The sequence below is a fragment of the Ciconia boyciana genome, chromosome 22, assembly GCF_034638445.1.
Source record: "Ciconia boyciana chromosome 22, ASM3463844v1, whole genome shotgun sequence".
Classification (NCBI taxonomy): Eukaryota; Metazoa; Chordata; class Aves; order Ciconiiformes; family Ciconiidae; genus Ciconia; species Ciconia boyciana.
Window position 1 is genome coordinate 1,767,001 of NC_132955.1, and position 15,145 is coordinate 1,782,145.

General features: G+C 65.0%; 1 protein-coding gene across 5 annotated transcripts; it reads left to right on the forward strand.

Moving 5' to 3' along the window:
- The first annotated feature begins 11,293 nt into the window (after nucleotides 1–11,293).
- STAC2 (SH3 and cysteine rich domain 2) lies at nucleotides 11,294–14,674 on the forward strand. Of its 5 annotated transcripts, none has more exons than XM_072885732.1 (11): nucleotides 11,294–11,385; nucleotides 11,779–11,971; nucleotides 12,061–12,158; nucleotides 12,493–12,574; nucleotides 12,699–12,796; nucleotides 12,872–12,938; nucleotides 13,032–13,084; nucleotides 13,301–13,398; nucleotides 13,498–13,549; nucleotides 13,710–13,847; nucleotides 13,979–14,674. In XM_072885732.1, exons 1-11 carry the CDS (start codon nucleotides 11,305–11,307, stop codon nucleotides 14,072–14,074), a joined length of 1,056 nt encoding a protein of 351 aa, XP_072741833.1. In that variant the 5' UTR covers nucleotides 11,294–11,304; the 3' UTR covers nucleotides 14,075–14,674. The 5 variants fall into 5 exon arrangements, with proteins under 5 accessions (XP_072741833.1, XP_072741834.1, XP_072741838.1 ...); XM_072885733.1 differs by having other exon boundaries at nucleotides 13,758–13,847; XM_072885737.1 differs by lacking the exon at nucleotides 13,032–13,084.
- Nucleotides 14,675–15,145: the final 471 nt, after the last annotated feature.

The window sequence follows — 15,145 nt, forward strand, 5'->3', positions numbered from 1 at the left end:
ATCCCTTCTGCACGCTGTGCCCCCCAAGAGGGCAACAGGCTGATGCTGTCTCCTAGCTCAAGCCCCGCTTCCTCCTCAAGAACTTGTAAGCTGCAGCCCCCCCAAGAAATGCACCAAGTAGGTGACGTTGTGTTTCTGCTGGTTCTTAGACCCGCTGACAGGGTCCTTCCGTGATGCGTAAGGCCACAGATTTTACACAGGTGGTTTCTTCGATAGCAGAGGTCTTGATTCCGTCTGTGCCGTCCTGTCTCCCGGCCCTGTGGGTCTCCTCTTTCAGCAGCTGCCTTTCCCATTGCGCTTCAGCTACGAGTTTTCCCCTTGCAGCAGGCACGTTGGCCGTTGGAGGCCCACGGAGCCCAGTGCCTGGAAACTCCGCAGCGGCTCCAGCGCAAGGAGAGACTACAGAGCCGTCCAAAACACCGGCGTGCCAAACCAGTCCCAACCTGGGAAACGTGGGCCATCTTCTCGCTTGTCCCACGGTGTCCCCTGGCAGGGCGTTGGCCTCTGCTGCCGAGGGCAGAGGCTCCTAACTTGCTGTGTTTGGGTGCAGAGTTTGTCCCACTGTGAGCTGATCACGGACGATGGGATTCGTCACCTGGGAAACGGCGCCTGCGCACACGACCGCTTGGAGGTGATCGAGCTGGACAACTGCCCTTTGATCACGGACGCCTCCCTGGAGCACCTGAAGAGCTGCCACAGCTTGGAGAGGATAGAACTGTACGACTGTCAGCAAATCACGCGGGCGGGGATCAAGAGACTCAGGGTAAAAAAAAAAACAAACACCGCTAAGGCTATGACTTGAACGCCTGATCTGGTGGGAGGAGGGAGGGCAGAGGTTTCGGATTCCTCATGAGCGTTCTTAAAAGTACTGTGAGGCCCATCACCTACGAAGTGAATAGCTGTCGGGCTCTCAGGCTCAGAAGATTGGATGGGGTTGTGAGCTAGCTGGTGGGGAAGAGAGGCGATGGCTGCGTTCACTGCGTAGCAGCGGGAAGGGAGAGAGGAGACCCAGCGTGCAAGCGCTCATTTTACAAGCGCTCGTACGTGGCAGTGCTCTTGTAAACGTGGGACCGAGAGTTCGTGCCACAGCAGATGTGTAGGATGGCACCTCCTCTCGACGACGTTGTGTGCTCAGCGTAGATTGTAGTGCCCTCTGCACTGATACTTCCCGTGTAAAGAGCCCCAGCTAATCCTGTGATAAAGCCAGCCTGTTGTAGGGGAGGCTGCGTGTCCTTGTGAGTTGGACGGAGCCGGGGCTGCTCTGTCACTGGCTGCTGGTCACCTAAGGCGCTCGGTGTCCCCGTGATTTCCCTCCCGAGTCTGTTTCTCCATCTGGAGAAGAAGAGTAATTCTTTTATTTGCAAAGAGAACATGGATCCCTACAGTTAGATGTTGTTCTGTTCCCCGCGGCTACCGCGGGATTAATGGCGAGGAGAGCGCATCCTTTTTCCTTACTGCCTGTAACTCTGCTTTCTGGTGACAGGAGGAATCCCCGGTCTGGGGGGAAATCACGCTGGCGAACCGAGAGTTCGACTCGAGCTTTTATGGGCGTGTGAGCCTGTAGTCTGAGGCGGATAAGCCAGGCCTGTTTCAGCTTCTCTTTGCCTCTTGCGCTGCCGCTACGCTTGTCACTTTACACGTTGTGTTTGTCTTTTCAGACCCATTTACCCAATATTAAAGTCCATGCCTACTTCGCGCCTGTGACTCCACCTCCTTCGGTCGGGGGCAGCAGACAACGCTTCTGCAGATGTTGCATCATCCTATGACACTGGAAGCGGTCATCCTTGCAAACTGAGTATTTAATTACACTTGTAGAGTTACGGTGGACACCAGTATCTTCAAGGAAAGCGATACCAGTGTCATTTGCAAGGGCCAGTGAGCAGGGCCGTGGTGCCAGGCCCCTGTAGCCACCCCTACGCATACATATACACACCCCACCTCTTCCAGCAAGCCGATGAACTCTGCAGGATGGGAGCTGGAGCCGTGTTGGCGTTTTCCGTAGGTGGATCGGTATAATTCTGAACCATTCCTACTGGGCATGCTCAGATGAAAGCGTTGCGGTAAGGAGGGGAGGGGTTTGCGAGCCACAAGGACTGTTGCTGCTGTTGAGGTTGGAATAGCAACTGAAATCCTTTGACATGGGGAGAGGGGGAGAGGAGAGGAACAGGCTTTAACCTGCATCTCTTGGCCAGAAGCAAAAAAAAAAAACCAAACCAAACCCAAACCTGGAAATCCCAACAAGTTTTGTCCATTTTCCAGTGAGGGAATGAAACAGCAGCTGTTGTGAGACATGATGTACTTGTGCTTCTCTGCTTCCCGTTCCCTGCTGACCACCCTGAGCATGCTCACGTTGAAGGTTCATCTGTTTCTTCTGTTCTGTAGCATCCAGCTCAGAGGCTTCCGAGGTTGTTGTGACATAGCTTGAAATCTGTAATGTCAGGCTCAGTTTTTTACCCTCCCTACATCCTGCTTTTTTCTTTTTACAGATTTCTAATTCAGTAATTTTTTGAGATTTACCAAGCAAAAGTTATGAATCAATAAATTTTAAAAAAGTACTTTTTACCGTTAGAAGCTTGAGCCTGTAATGACCTGTTTGGAGGATTTTTTTTTAAAGGGCAAGTGAGCTGCGCTACAGGCCAGGCTCTTGTAGGCTTCTTGGCCTGTTGTGATCAGCGACGGGGTGTCCGAATTTGTTGTGCATTTCAGGTTTTATCCCAGTGACAAGAATATAACTCTTGATGTAGGGAAAAAGTTACAGTCTCTACTCCAGTGACTCTAAGTTCCCTACTCCTGCTGTCCTTTCCCTCCAACCCTTCATCCTGCCCCCAAGGAAAAGCAAAATAGAATCTTTTTGCTTGTTGCCCTGATCAAGAAATAAGGACTCGCTAATGGAAGCGGGAGGAAAAGCAGGCCTGAAAATACGCCCTCGGTTATTGTCACGTTGTTGTAGGCTGAGGTGCAAGCGCTGGGTGATTTTGCTGACCTTTGCATCTTCCGCAGGTAAGTGTCTTGCCCCGGAGAAGGAACCATTTGAATGAAATGAGGGTTTGGTATGTGCCAGTCCTTCCCAGCTGTCAGGGTATGTGTTCATAGCAGCTGGTTTTGAGGCATTTCAGGCAAGATTAGCCCAGGTGCTTCAGAGGAGTGGGGACAGCCCGGGCCAGCTCTGTGAACTCCCAGTTCCTTGATGCCGGCAGTTCCAGATGCCCAGTATGAAACATGTGAACAGATGGGCAGACGCCGAGGGTTTAATGGGGCAGAACTTGGTCAAACTCTTAACAGGTTTGTGGAAGACAAGCTGACATGTAAATAATTGTGCTCTTCCTGCTGTCTGCACCCCGGGACGGAAGGGAGTGCACGTGTTTATGGATGGTTCCCAGCTGACAGAGAGAGAGGCAAGTCTGTTTAATCATCCTAGCTGCCAGCAGCCAAGGAAGTGGTGCTTCAGCTTTATGCTGAAGAATCTTATGGTGGGGGAAGAGCGGGGTGCAGCACGAGGAATGGCTATTTTAGGGTCCCAGGGGCTTGGTTTTTTTCACTGTGGGTTTGCTTTGAGGACAGTGTGTTGCTTCCCAACCCTCTTATCGCTGTCTGAGCTATTCAGGCAGTCAGAAGGGTCGCTTAGTACCACCGAAGCTGTATCCCCTTCATCTACAACTTAAATTTCCCCAACCCATCTGTATATGCTTAACAAAGTCTTGCAGATGCACAGTCCGCTGGGAGGAAATCCAGTATGCTGTGTTTAAAAGGATACTGTCAATTCCTTTCCTGTAGATCGCTTTTAAACCATTATATTGATTCAAATCCTCTTTAGAGCTGTGGATTCTCTCTCTCCTCAACGAGCATGTTCCTAGACTTCATTTGCAGAACTCCTTTCTCCGATTTTCAGGGTGGCAGAAGATAATGGCGCTTCCCATGGTAACAGACTGACTCGGAACGGGCGGGTGTGCCTGGGGCAGCACCCGGCAATCACAGTATTTGCACAACTCTGGGAAGAACACTTGGTTTAGTTTATATTGTGGCAAGGGAGAGCTAAAATGGCTTTGCAAGCCAGGGTGTAGTTGGCTGACTGATTTCTTTGCAACGGAGCAGAGTTTTCAAGGGAAAACTCAAGAATACAGAACCCAAAGCATTATTTTTGTTTTTTCCAAACAGGGTGACAGCATTAAGGTAGCTTAAACTACTTGACAGTGTCCTTTTAAGTCAATTATCCGTCTTCAAATGGACTCTTCCTTATGTTTGTATTTATAAATGCCAATAAACACCATTTTCCAAGCCGTGTCTTACTAGAGGAGTACCTTTGTAGAGCAAAAAAAAAACCCTGCACGTGGCAGCATACCGGTCATGGGCTGTGTTTGGGAATGCTGTTTCTGCTCTGCATACGTGCGCCCTCGTTTCTGCTGGGCTGGTGCCTGAGCCACAGGAGCGCGAGGTGCTGGGTCAGGTTTGATCTGGTGGCTGCAGAGGGCATCAAGCGCTGAGATTCAGGGCCCGTCATTTAGAGGAATGTCTTTGTACTGTCGTTTTGAGGGGTAAGCGATGCAAAATGGGGGCTCTGCTGAAAAGTTCAGTGAGGAGCAAGCCCTGACTGAAAATCAAATCAATTTGCAAGCTCCCTGCTCGTGCCAAATGCATCTTTTCCAGCCTCGGCACTAGACTAGCTGGGCAAGGCAGATCAGGTCCTCAGTTTTGAGACTGAGCTGTATGTTGGCCCTTTCCTTGCCCTCCCTTGAAAACCAGCGTGCACCCCAGAACCCTAAGATGCCTCTGTAGAAGTCGCGTCCCACAGTCGTAGGACTGGACTGTGTGTTACCACCTCGAAAAGCAGTGTTTTGCAGTGACCTGGCTCTGCCTTTCAGCACCTTCCCCCGGCCGCGTAGCCCAGCCCCGGGGGAGCTGCCCTGCCCTCGGCGTGCTCTTGGACTTCACGAGCAGAGGGGTGGAGAGATGATGGGACCTCGCTAGCAAAATAGCCTGAGATCTTCTGGACTAGTGCTGTTGAGATCCTCCAGGGAGGTGCGAGGAGATCTAATGCAACCAAAAATTAGGCTTTTCTGGTCTTTCGAGACACGCAGCAGCACTTTTTATCCCAATTCTGTGACCGTTCCCCATGAGGATGTGGCAAGTGTAACGTGCTGCCACAATGGTTATTTAAAACAAAAAACTTTAACTAAATTCCTATTTTCTAAACATCATCACAATTTCTTTTTTATTTTATTTTATTCAGTGTGTTGTTCATGGCTGGCCCATGGTGTCATGATTTTTGGGTTGGGGGGGGGGAGATCAGTATGACAAGGTTCTTTGCTACAGTGTCCCGTGGTGGGGGTGTGCCCCGAAAAAGAGGCTTAAAGAGGTTTAAAACATCTTGTCCTGTTCTGATGAAGGATTGCGTGGTTGGGGGCGTTGTTTTGGGGTGGTTTTTTCTGCTTTGCTTTGCTTCTGTTCTCTCTCTGTGCTGAGGCCTGGCAGAGGCACCCAGCTCCGCTCCCGGGTGCCGAGGTCCCTGTGCTGCAGCTTGGGGAGTTGCATGGGGCCAAAAAAAAGGTGTGTGGGGGAGAAGCCCCTTTCCTCTTTCATTCAGAGCCTCAGCCCGTGCTGGGGCAGCCCGGACCCTGCCTTCCTGGCCCCTCGCTCCCCCCTGGGCTGGCACCCCCTTCCTGGGGTGCCTGGCCCAGCGCTCGGCAGCCCTGGTGGCGGCTGTCACCGGGGCTCCCGTACAGAAGGGACGTCTCGGCGCAGGATCCCATCACCGGTGACCCCTGGTCTGGTCCCCGGTCCCCTGGCACTGCCCTGTGGCTCTGGCCGTGGCGGGGAGACGGGCGGCTCGGCAGAGCCGAGCTTCGCTGCCCTTGCCGCAGCCGGCGGTACGTGCTCTCCGTGCCGCAGCTGGTGCTTACCGGCTGCCCGGTTCCCCTTGCGTGCAGGTTTGGAGGTTCTTGAAGAGACGAGGAAATACTTCCCCTGCTCTCGCCAGCCAGGGCCACCACGGGGCCGCTCGGGCTGCACCAGCCCCTGCCCTGCCCGGGGAGGGCACGCAGGCTGCCGGGGGGGCCGTGGAAGTGCCACCCTCCGCCGGCCATCCCGCACCCCCAGCACCCGGCCTTCCCCGGGGCTCTTCACGCTGCAGCCGCAGGGCTTCCTCCACCCCAAAGGTGCCTCTGAGCTCACCTCGGTTCTCCCCGCTGGCCAGGGGCCCTGGCTCTTCTCTCGGCGTCTGCTGAAACGGGATTATTCCCCCTCCTCTATGCAAAGCCCGAGCCTTCGCTGTTCTCGTCCGCCAGCTCCTTTCGCATCTCGCTGCTCGGCCCAGCCAGCGCAGGCCCCGGGGGCTGCCGTGGGGGCTGCCGTGGGGGCTGCCGTGGCCGCGGGCCCCCGTGCTGGGGGGCAGGGCCGGCCTCCGCCGTATTTTTAAGGCATTTTTAAACTGGGGTGGGCTCACGATGTCTGTTCAGTCTGATGTGCTGGACACACGAGCTGGAACCTTGTCATACGCTCCCTTGATTTTATGTATGTCAGAGAGAGCTGTGCAATACTATTTTAATGATATGGTAATCTGTGCTTTCCTTGCCACTGCGTGGATATAATGATGCCATTAACGAAAAGTAAATACATATATATATCTATATATGTAGCCCCGGTGTCCCTTGTCTGTGTGCCACGCTGGCCGTGATCTCCCTGGGGACGGCTGGGGAGGGGCTCCCCCGGCAGTGAGTGTTTTGGGGAGGGCCGTGGGTGTTTCCTTCTCCCCCCCGCACCCACCAGCGGCTCCACGGGCCCGCGGCTGTCTCCGCCCCCGTGCTCGCTGCCGGCCCCTCTCTCTGTGCCGGCCCCCACAGGTCTCGGCCCCGGCTGGGGGGGGCCCAGCTGCGTGGCCCCGCTGCCCTCCCTGCCTCTTGCCCGCGTCCCGCGGCTCCTCTCGGGCCCCGTCCTTCCTCCCTGGGGCCCCCCGCTGCCGCCCTGCTTCTCCCCAGCCCGGCCTTTGCCCCGCCGCTCGTTTCCTCCCGAAGGCCGCCCCCGGCTCTGCCCTCCGTGCCAGCAGCGGCCGGAGCGCGGGGGAAGGACTCGGCGCTAAAGACGACCCCTTCCCCGAGCCAAACCGCAGAAGCGGGGCTCGGCCGGGTCCGGCCAGCGGGGGCTGCCCCGGGCCCCGGCGGGCTGGGACAGGACCCGCTCCGCCCGGGCTTCCTCCGCGCCGGCCCCGCAGCCGCCGGGGCTCCCCGGGGAGGAGGGGCCGGCCCCGCGCCCGGCCCAGGGCCCCCGGGCCCCCGGGCCCCCTCGCCCGCACCCCGGCGGGCGCCGCAGGGACGAGGCCGCGCTCGGGGCCGGCTCGCTGCGTCCCTTCGTGCCAAGCAGGGCCGGGGCGAGGGCGAGGCGGCGGCTGCGGGGAGGAGGGGAGGGCGGGGAGCCGGGCCGGGCCCCTTCCCCTCGCCCCTCTGCCCGAGGGCTCGGCCCGGCCGGGACGGGACGGAGGGAGGGCGAACCGCGCCCGCAGGACGGGCTCTCGGGGCCGGCGGCGGGCTCGTCTCTCCGGCCCCGCACGGCTCGCTCCGGCACCGGCGGGAGGGCTCCCTTCCCGGGGCGATGCGCTCCAGGGCCGGGCCCCCGCGCCGCTCCAGGCGGAAGCCCTCCGGGCCCCGCGCTGCCCAGAGACGCGGCTCGGCCGGGGCCACCGCGCCCTGCCCGCCTCTGCCTGCCCGCGGCCACCGCGCTACCTCTGCCGACGGCCGCCACGAAGCTCGGCTCGGCCGGGAGGTTCCCGACCGTCTGCGGGGCGCGGCGGGGGGGGCCGGGCCGGGCCGGGCCGGGCGGGCGGGGCGGGGGCGTCCCGCCCCGGAGCCCAGACCCCCATCCCGGCGCAGCGAGGGGCACCCACGGGGGCTGAGCCTCGCCGGGCGCAGGCTGGGGGCCCCGGGACGGCTGCGGGATCCGGCCCGGCCCGGGTGCCCCCCCCGGTCCTTACCACGTCGCTGGCGAGCATGCGGCTGCCGGAGGGTCCCCGCCGGGGACAGCCCCGGCCCGCGGGCAGCCCCAGCAGCTCGGCCAGCTCCCCGGCCAGCTCGGCCGCCGCCAGCTCCTCCAGGCGGCCCCCCCGGTCGGGCCCCGGGGCCGGGCCGAGGGCGGGGAGGGGGCGGGGAGCGCGCGCCCTCCATCCCCACGCCGCCCCACGCCGCCCCCCGGGCCCGAGCACCCACCCTCCGCGCCCTCGGCCCCCCCGGTGGGCTCCCGCGACACGCAGAGGGCCAGCCGGGGACGGGGGCACCTGCGGAGGCAGAGAGGGGGCTGGCGGGGGGCGCGGGCTCCGGGCGGGCCCTGCCGGCACCGCGGAGGCTCCCGGGGCTCCCTGGAAAGGGGGGGGGGCCCTCGGCGCCCCGCGGGATGCCCGAGCCCCCCCTGCCCGGCAGCGCCTTGCGGAGGCGGCTGCCATCGGGGGCCCCGCGGGTCCGGATCAGGTCCCCGCGGGAGAGCTCCAGCAGGGCCGGCGCCTGCGGACGGGGGGCTGGGGGGGGCACGGCCGCGGGGGCTGGCTCTGCCCCCCCCGGCCCCGAGCTGCCCGCGGCCTCACCCGCGAAGGTGGCGAAGACGCGGGCGCAGGCGGAGAAGCGGCGCTGGTGCAGCCACCGCTGCGTCTGCAGGGGGATGCGCAGGGGCCCAGCGCCTGCCGGGCTGGGCGGGGGCTGAGCTGGGGCTGGACCGGGGCTGGACCGGGGCTGGGCTGGGGCTGGATAAGGGCTGAACTGGGGCTGAGCTGGGGCTGAACTGGGGCTGGACCGGGGCTGGACCGGGGCTGGGCTGGGGCTGAGCTGGGGCTGGATAAGGGCTGAACTGGGGCTGAACTGGGGCTGAGCTGGGGCTGAACTGGGGCTGGACCGGGGCTGAACTGGGGCTGAGCTGGAGCTGGACCAGAGCCCAACTGGGGCTGAGCTGGGGCTGGACCGGGGCTGAACTGGGGCTGGGCTGGGGCTGAGCTGGGGCTGAGCTGGAGCTGGACCAGAGCCCAACTGGGGCTGGGCTGGGGCTGAGCTGGGGCTGAGCTGGAGCTGGACCAGAGCCCAAGGGGGGCTGGAGGGGGGCTGAACTGGGGCTGAACTGGGACTGAGCTGGAGCTGGACCAGGGCTGAACTGGGGCTGAGCTGGAGCTGGACCAGAGCCCAACTGGGGCTGAGCTGGGTCTGAGCTGGGGCTGGACCGGGGCTGGACCGGGGCTGGGCTGGGGCTGAGCTGGGGCTGGATAAGGGCTGAACTGGGGCTGAGCTGGGGCTGAACTGGGGCTGGACGGGGGCTGAACTGGGGCTGAGCTGGAGCTGGACCAGAGCTGAACTGGGGCTGAACTGGGGCTGAGCTGGGGCTGGATCGGGGCTGAGCTGGGGCTGAGCTGGGGCTGGACCGGGGCTGGATCGGGGCTGAACTGGGGCTGGACCGGGGCTGAACTGGGACTGAGCTGGAGCTGGATAAGGGCTGAACTGGGGCTGAGCTGGAGCTGGACCAGAGCCCAACTGGGGCTGAGCTGGGGCTGAGCTGGGGCTGGATCGGGGCTGAACTGGGGATGAACTGGGACTGAGCTGGAGCTGGACCTGGACCAGAGCCCAACTGGGGCTGAGCTGGGGCTGGACCAGGGCTGAACTGGGGCTGAGCTGGGGCCGGACCAGGGCTGAACTGGGGCTGGACCGGGGCTGAACTGGGGCTGGGCTGGGACTCCAGGTCAGAGCTTTGCCCCACAGCTTTGCCCCAGGCTTTGCCCCGAGGCTTCACCCCCGGTTTTTGGGGGGTCCCTGCCACCGTCTCACCCTGAGCACCCTCCGCCCCTCCCCGCCCGCCTCCCCCCGGGGGTCCCCATCGTGCGGACCTCGTACGACTGCCCGGGGGGGGGGCAAAAGTGGGTGCTGAGCCCCCGGAGGGGGGTCCCAGCCCCGGGGTGCCCCCAGCCCCCCCAGCTCACCCCACCGGAGGTACCTGAGGGTCTCCTCGCGGTGCCGGCCGGCGGGAGAAGCGGGGGCGCAGAGCGCGCACTGGAGAGCCGGGCAGGGGGCTGCGGGGTGGAGCCGCCGTTGGGTTCCTCCTGCTTCAGGTGGGGCAGCACGGGGGGGTCCCTGCGAGAAACACCCCCCCAGGGGGGCACTCAGCCGTGCCTCAGTTTCCCCCAAAGCAAGGGATGCTTTAGGACGGGGGGGGAGGTACCTGAGCAGCCCCGGGCCGGAGGTGGGGTGCATCTCCCCGGACTGGACCAGTAGTGGCCGGGTTGACCGTGCCAGAAGAGCACGGGGGGTGTCCGCGGGGGGGCGGGGACACACGCCCAGGGTGACAGCAGGGAGGGACAGGCTGGTCCCCCACTTTTAGAGGCGCAGGGAGGGGGGAGAGCGGGGTTGGCCCAGTTGGGTCCAGTTTGGGGAGGGAGTTGACAGGAAATAGCGGGGCGGGGGGCCCCCGCCCTGTGTTTGTTGTCAAGGCAAAGTGGGGGGTATGGGGGGACGCGCGGGGCTGTTCCCGGGGGCTCCAGCTGGAGCACCCCGCGCGTCCCCCTCCAGCCATGCCCTGTCCCCTTGGCCCAGCCCCGCCAAGGACATCGCCCCCCTTCCCTTGCCCCCGCCAGCCATCCCAGCCCACCCTGGCCGGGGCGAGAAGCCAAGGCCGCCCTGCGCCAGCCCGCGCGGCCCCCGCTGCATTTGAATTCCGCTAATTTCGCCCAGATTTGGCTCATTTGGGGAGAAAAAGGGGGTCTGCTCGTGTGGGGCACTGACCCCCCCCGGGTGTCAATGGAGGGGTGTGGGGTGTTAAGGGGGGGGATATGGGTGCTGCCCCCCTCCCCTTGGGTGTCGGGGGTGAATGGAGTGTCAAAGGGGGGCCGTGCGTCCCCCCCAGGATGCAAACGGGGTGTCTGTGGGTGCTGCCCCCCCCAGGGGGCAAGGGGGGGCATGAGCGCAGACCCTCCCCTGGGATATCGGGGGGGGGGGTCCCTGGGTGCTCCCCCCAGGTGGCAATGGGGGGTCCCTGGGTGCTGCCCCCCCCGGGCTGTCAATGGGTGGATCCCTGGGTGCGGCCCCCCAAGTGTCAATGGGGGGTCCCTGGGTGCTGTCCCCCCGGGGCTGTCCATGGGGGGGTCCCCCCAGTGTACCCCCCCGGATGGGACTCCTGATGATGGGGGGGCAAGCCCCGCCCTACGGGAGCCGGCAGCCAATGGGCAGCCAAGGATTAGCATATCTCTCCATCCTCCCGGCGGGGAGGGGCCGGCGGCAGCTTGAGCGTGGCGCTGTCGCGACCGGGTCGCGGCGCTGTCGCGACAGCGGGGGGCGGGGGCGTGGCAGGCGCATGACGGAGCCGCCCGGGGAGAGCGAACCGGCGGGCCCCCGAGCCGCCCCCGCCGGCCCCGGGGCCGGGCACGGCAGCAAGGTAGGGCCGGGGGTGCACCGGGGGTGTCAGTGTGCACCGGGGGTGAGTGTGCAACGGGGGGGTCTGTGCATGGGGAGGGGGACTGTGCACCGGCGGGGGAGCGTGCACCCTGTCCCGACCGCTTTCAGCCGCTTTGGGGTGTCGCTGGGGGGGTTCAGCCCCGGAGCTGCCCCCACCCCCCCACCCCCGGCCCCGCTGACCCGGATCCCCGGCCGGGCTGGGCTGGTGCAGCGCGGGCGGCAGCGGGGGGGCCCCTCCCGGGGTCCCGGCCATCCCTGGGGGCTAGGGGGGAGAGGTCCCTGCCACCCTTTGAGGGGTCCCCCCGTCCCCTTCCGAAGTCATCGCCACCCCTGGGGGGGGTCCCTGCCACCCCTGGGGGGCTCCCTCCGGCAGATGCAGCGGCTGAAGCGGTCGCTGTCCCTCCGGACGCTGCTGCGGAGCAAGAGCGTGGAAAGCCTCTTCCCGCGGCCGGGCGGGGGGGTGCAGGGCCCGGGGACCCCCCCGTCCCCCCCGCGGACCCACGGCTTCCAGCAGTACGTCTTCAAGAAGCATTGCCCCTGCGAGCTGTGCCGGCAGCTCATCGCAGGTGGGTGCCGGGGGGGGTGGGGGCGTGTGTGTGTACGATGGGGGGGGCAGCCCCTGCCCCTGGCCGTGACCCCCCCTCGCTGCCTGCAGGCAACTCGCGGCAGGGCCTGCGGTGCAAGGCGTGCAAGGCCGGCGTGCACCTCTGGTGCTCCGAGGGGATCTCGCACCAGCAGTGCCCCGGCAAGACGGTACGTGCTGCGGGGAGGGGGACACACAGCCCCTGCCAGCCCCCCCACTCCCGACCCCCCCCAGCCCTGTCCCCAGGGGGCTGCAGGCACCGGGGTGCATGGCTGCGCACACGCGTGTGCACCAGGATGCGTGCCCACGGGCACGGGTGGGCACGGAGATGTCGGTGCGTGTGCAAGCACACACACACACACCCACACACACCCACACCCCCCCGTGCACAGGGGGCTCCCCGGCCCCAGGGCCACACTCAGTCCCAGCACCCCCCCAGCACCCCACCTCTGCCCGGGGGTGCTGGGTGCCCCTTTTCCCCAGCCCCCCTGGTTTTTCCCCCAGGCCGCCTCTTTCCGCCGCAATTTCAGCTCGCCCCTGCTGCTGCCAGAGCAGGGGGGCTCCGTGCAGGGCTCGCCCCCCCCAGGTGAGGCCCCCCCAGCCCCGGCTGCACCGTGGAGCCAGCCTGCGCCCGGCATGGGGTGCACCCTCTCCCCGGGGTGCAGGCTGGACTGGGGGAGCCCTGACACCCCCCATACCTCCCCCCGCAGACCCCAGCGTGAGGGTGGACCCCGTGTACGAGGCGCTGCGGTTCGGCACCTCCCTGGCACACGGTGCCGGCCCCACGGAGCTGTCCCCCGGCATCCAGGTACCCCCCAGAACTGGGGAGGGGTGGGGTGCACTGTGGGGGTGGGGGACCCCCTGAGCCCTCCCTGTGCTCTAGGGTGAGAAGGCGGCAGCCACGGAGGAGAGCGGGGACGCCCCGAGCAGCGTGGGGACCCCCGGCAGCAGTAAGGGGGTGGCATTGGGGTGGGGGCCAGGGTGGGGGCCTGACGGGGGGCGGTCAGGGCTGACTTTGTCCCCTCGTCCGTCTGTCCCGGCAGCTATTGCCCCAGCAGAGAGGGATGGCGTGGAGGACAAGAGCCCCAGGCAGCAGGTGGGGGTCTGGGGGGGGGCAGGACGGGGATGGGGCAGTGGGATGGGGCTGTGGGCATCGGGACGGGGCTGCGGGGCACAAGGGATGGGGTGTTGGAAGTGGGCTGTGGGGCAGGGGCGTGGGGGGCTGGGGCTGGGGGCCGTGGGTCTGGGCTGGGGGCCGTGGGGCAGGGCCGGGGGCCGTGGGGCCGTGGGGCAGGGCTGTCTGTGTCCGCAGGCTGCCCGGCGGCCGGCGTGGCGGGACGGGGCACCCATGTTCTCCTACGTGGCTCTCTACAAGTTCGTGCCCCAAGAGCACCAGGACCTGGCACTGCAGTGAGTGGGGAGGGGTCGGCGGGGCGGGGGGGGCGGACCCCCGGGGGGCAGCGGAGGGGGGGGACATCCCCATGCTGCCCCACGCCTCCCTCCCCCTAGGCCCGGGGACAGGGTCACGCTGGTGGACGACTCCAACGAGGACTGGTGGAAGGTCAGGGGGGCCCGTGGGGCAGGGGAGGTCTTGGGGGGGAACACGCCGGGGCGGCCACGAGCCCGGGGGCCGGTGCCTGTCCACAGCCCTGCCGCATGCCGGGGTGGCCACTGGTGCAGCGAGCGTGGGGGGTCTCAGCCGCCGCTCGGCCGCGCCGCAGGGGAAGGTGGGCAACCGGCTGGGCTTCTTCCCGGCCAACTTCGTGCAGCGCGTCCGTCCCGGCGAGAGCGTCTGGAGGAGCTGCCGGGCCGTGCAGGGTGACAAGGAGCAAGGGCGCATGAGCCTCAGGGAGAACCAGGTAGGGGGGACCCCACCGGTGCCAGCACCTTGCTGCCCTGGGGCGCACCGAGTTGGGTGCGTCGTCAGCGGGGCGACGCCAGGGCTGTGCCCCACTGCTCATCCATCTGTCTGTCTGTCTGCCCATCCCAGATCTGCGTCGGCGTGGGCAGGACCCAGGGCCTTGTCCGGGTGACCAGCGGGAGGAAGCGGGGGCTGGTCCCCGCCGAGGCGCTGACTGAGATCTGAGGGGCAGCATCCGGTGTGTGTCCCCCCCCCGAGTGTCCCCATCCCCATCCCGGCGTCTCCACCTTCCCTGGATCACCGCACCTCAGGAAGCCCCGTCCGGGCGGTACTTGACCCCCCAGCCATGCCCGGAGGCCTGTCCCCAGCGTCCCCATCCCTTGGGGTCTGGCCCGAGGCGTGTGCTCGGCTGGCAGGGGGCAGGGGACACAGGGGTGGCCCCCAGGGTGACACTGCCCACAGACGGGACACCCACACGGCTGCTCCTAAACCCCCACATGTGCCAGGCAGCGTGTGCAGACACGGGGTGCGCAGCCGGGGCGTGTGTGCACGGCAGCGCAGGTGTGCAAATCCCTGTGCGTACACCAGGGCACACGCCTCTGCCCGTGCACGCGCGGGTGCAGCTCCACCCGCACGCTCCAGAGCCACACACGCCTGTATCTGTGTGTGCACTAACACACGCGTGTGCAGCCCCCACACGCGTGTGCCCTGCCCGGCTGCCGCACACTCGGCTCGCCCAAGCAATAACCCCCTGTGCCCGGGCAGCGCCCGGCCCCGCTCCTGGGATGCTCCAGCCCAAAATCCTGAATTAAATGCTGCTGCTGCCGCGGTGTTGGTGCCACCAGGTCATTTTTCTGCGCCGGCCGGAGGAGCTTCGGTGCTGCCGCGTGTCCGGGCAGAGGGGGTGTGGATGATCCCCCCCCTCCACGCACTGGCAGGGTCCCCTTGTCTTGGTGCCATCCCTGTGGGGTACCATGTGCCACCCGCCATGGGCACTGGGGCTCTTTTTTGGCTGCATGAGTCACGCTGTGCCGGGCCGCGGTGAGTCACCGTCGGTGGAGCCGGCAGCAGGGCCGCGGACAGAGCGGGTGCCAGGGGCTCGTTGGGGTGTCCTGGCACAGAGTGGGGAGTGACACGTGGGGACATGGTGCGTGGGCATGGCACGGGGCATGGCTGAGCATCGGAAACAACCGGTCCCTCCAGTCCTGTGCCCAGGTGGTCCCATCACCTGTGTGAGGAGGTGGGAGGGTCTCAGCTGTGTTTCCTGTGGGTGGGGGGGACACCTCCCCTCCAGCT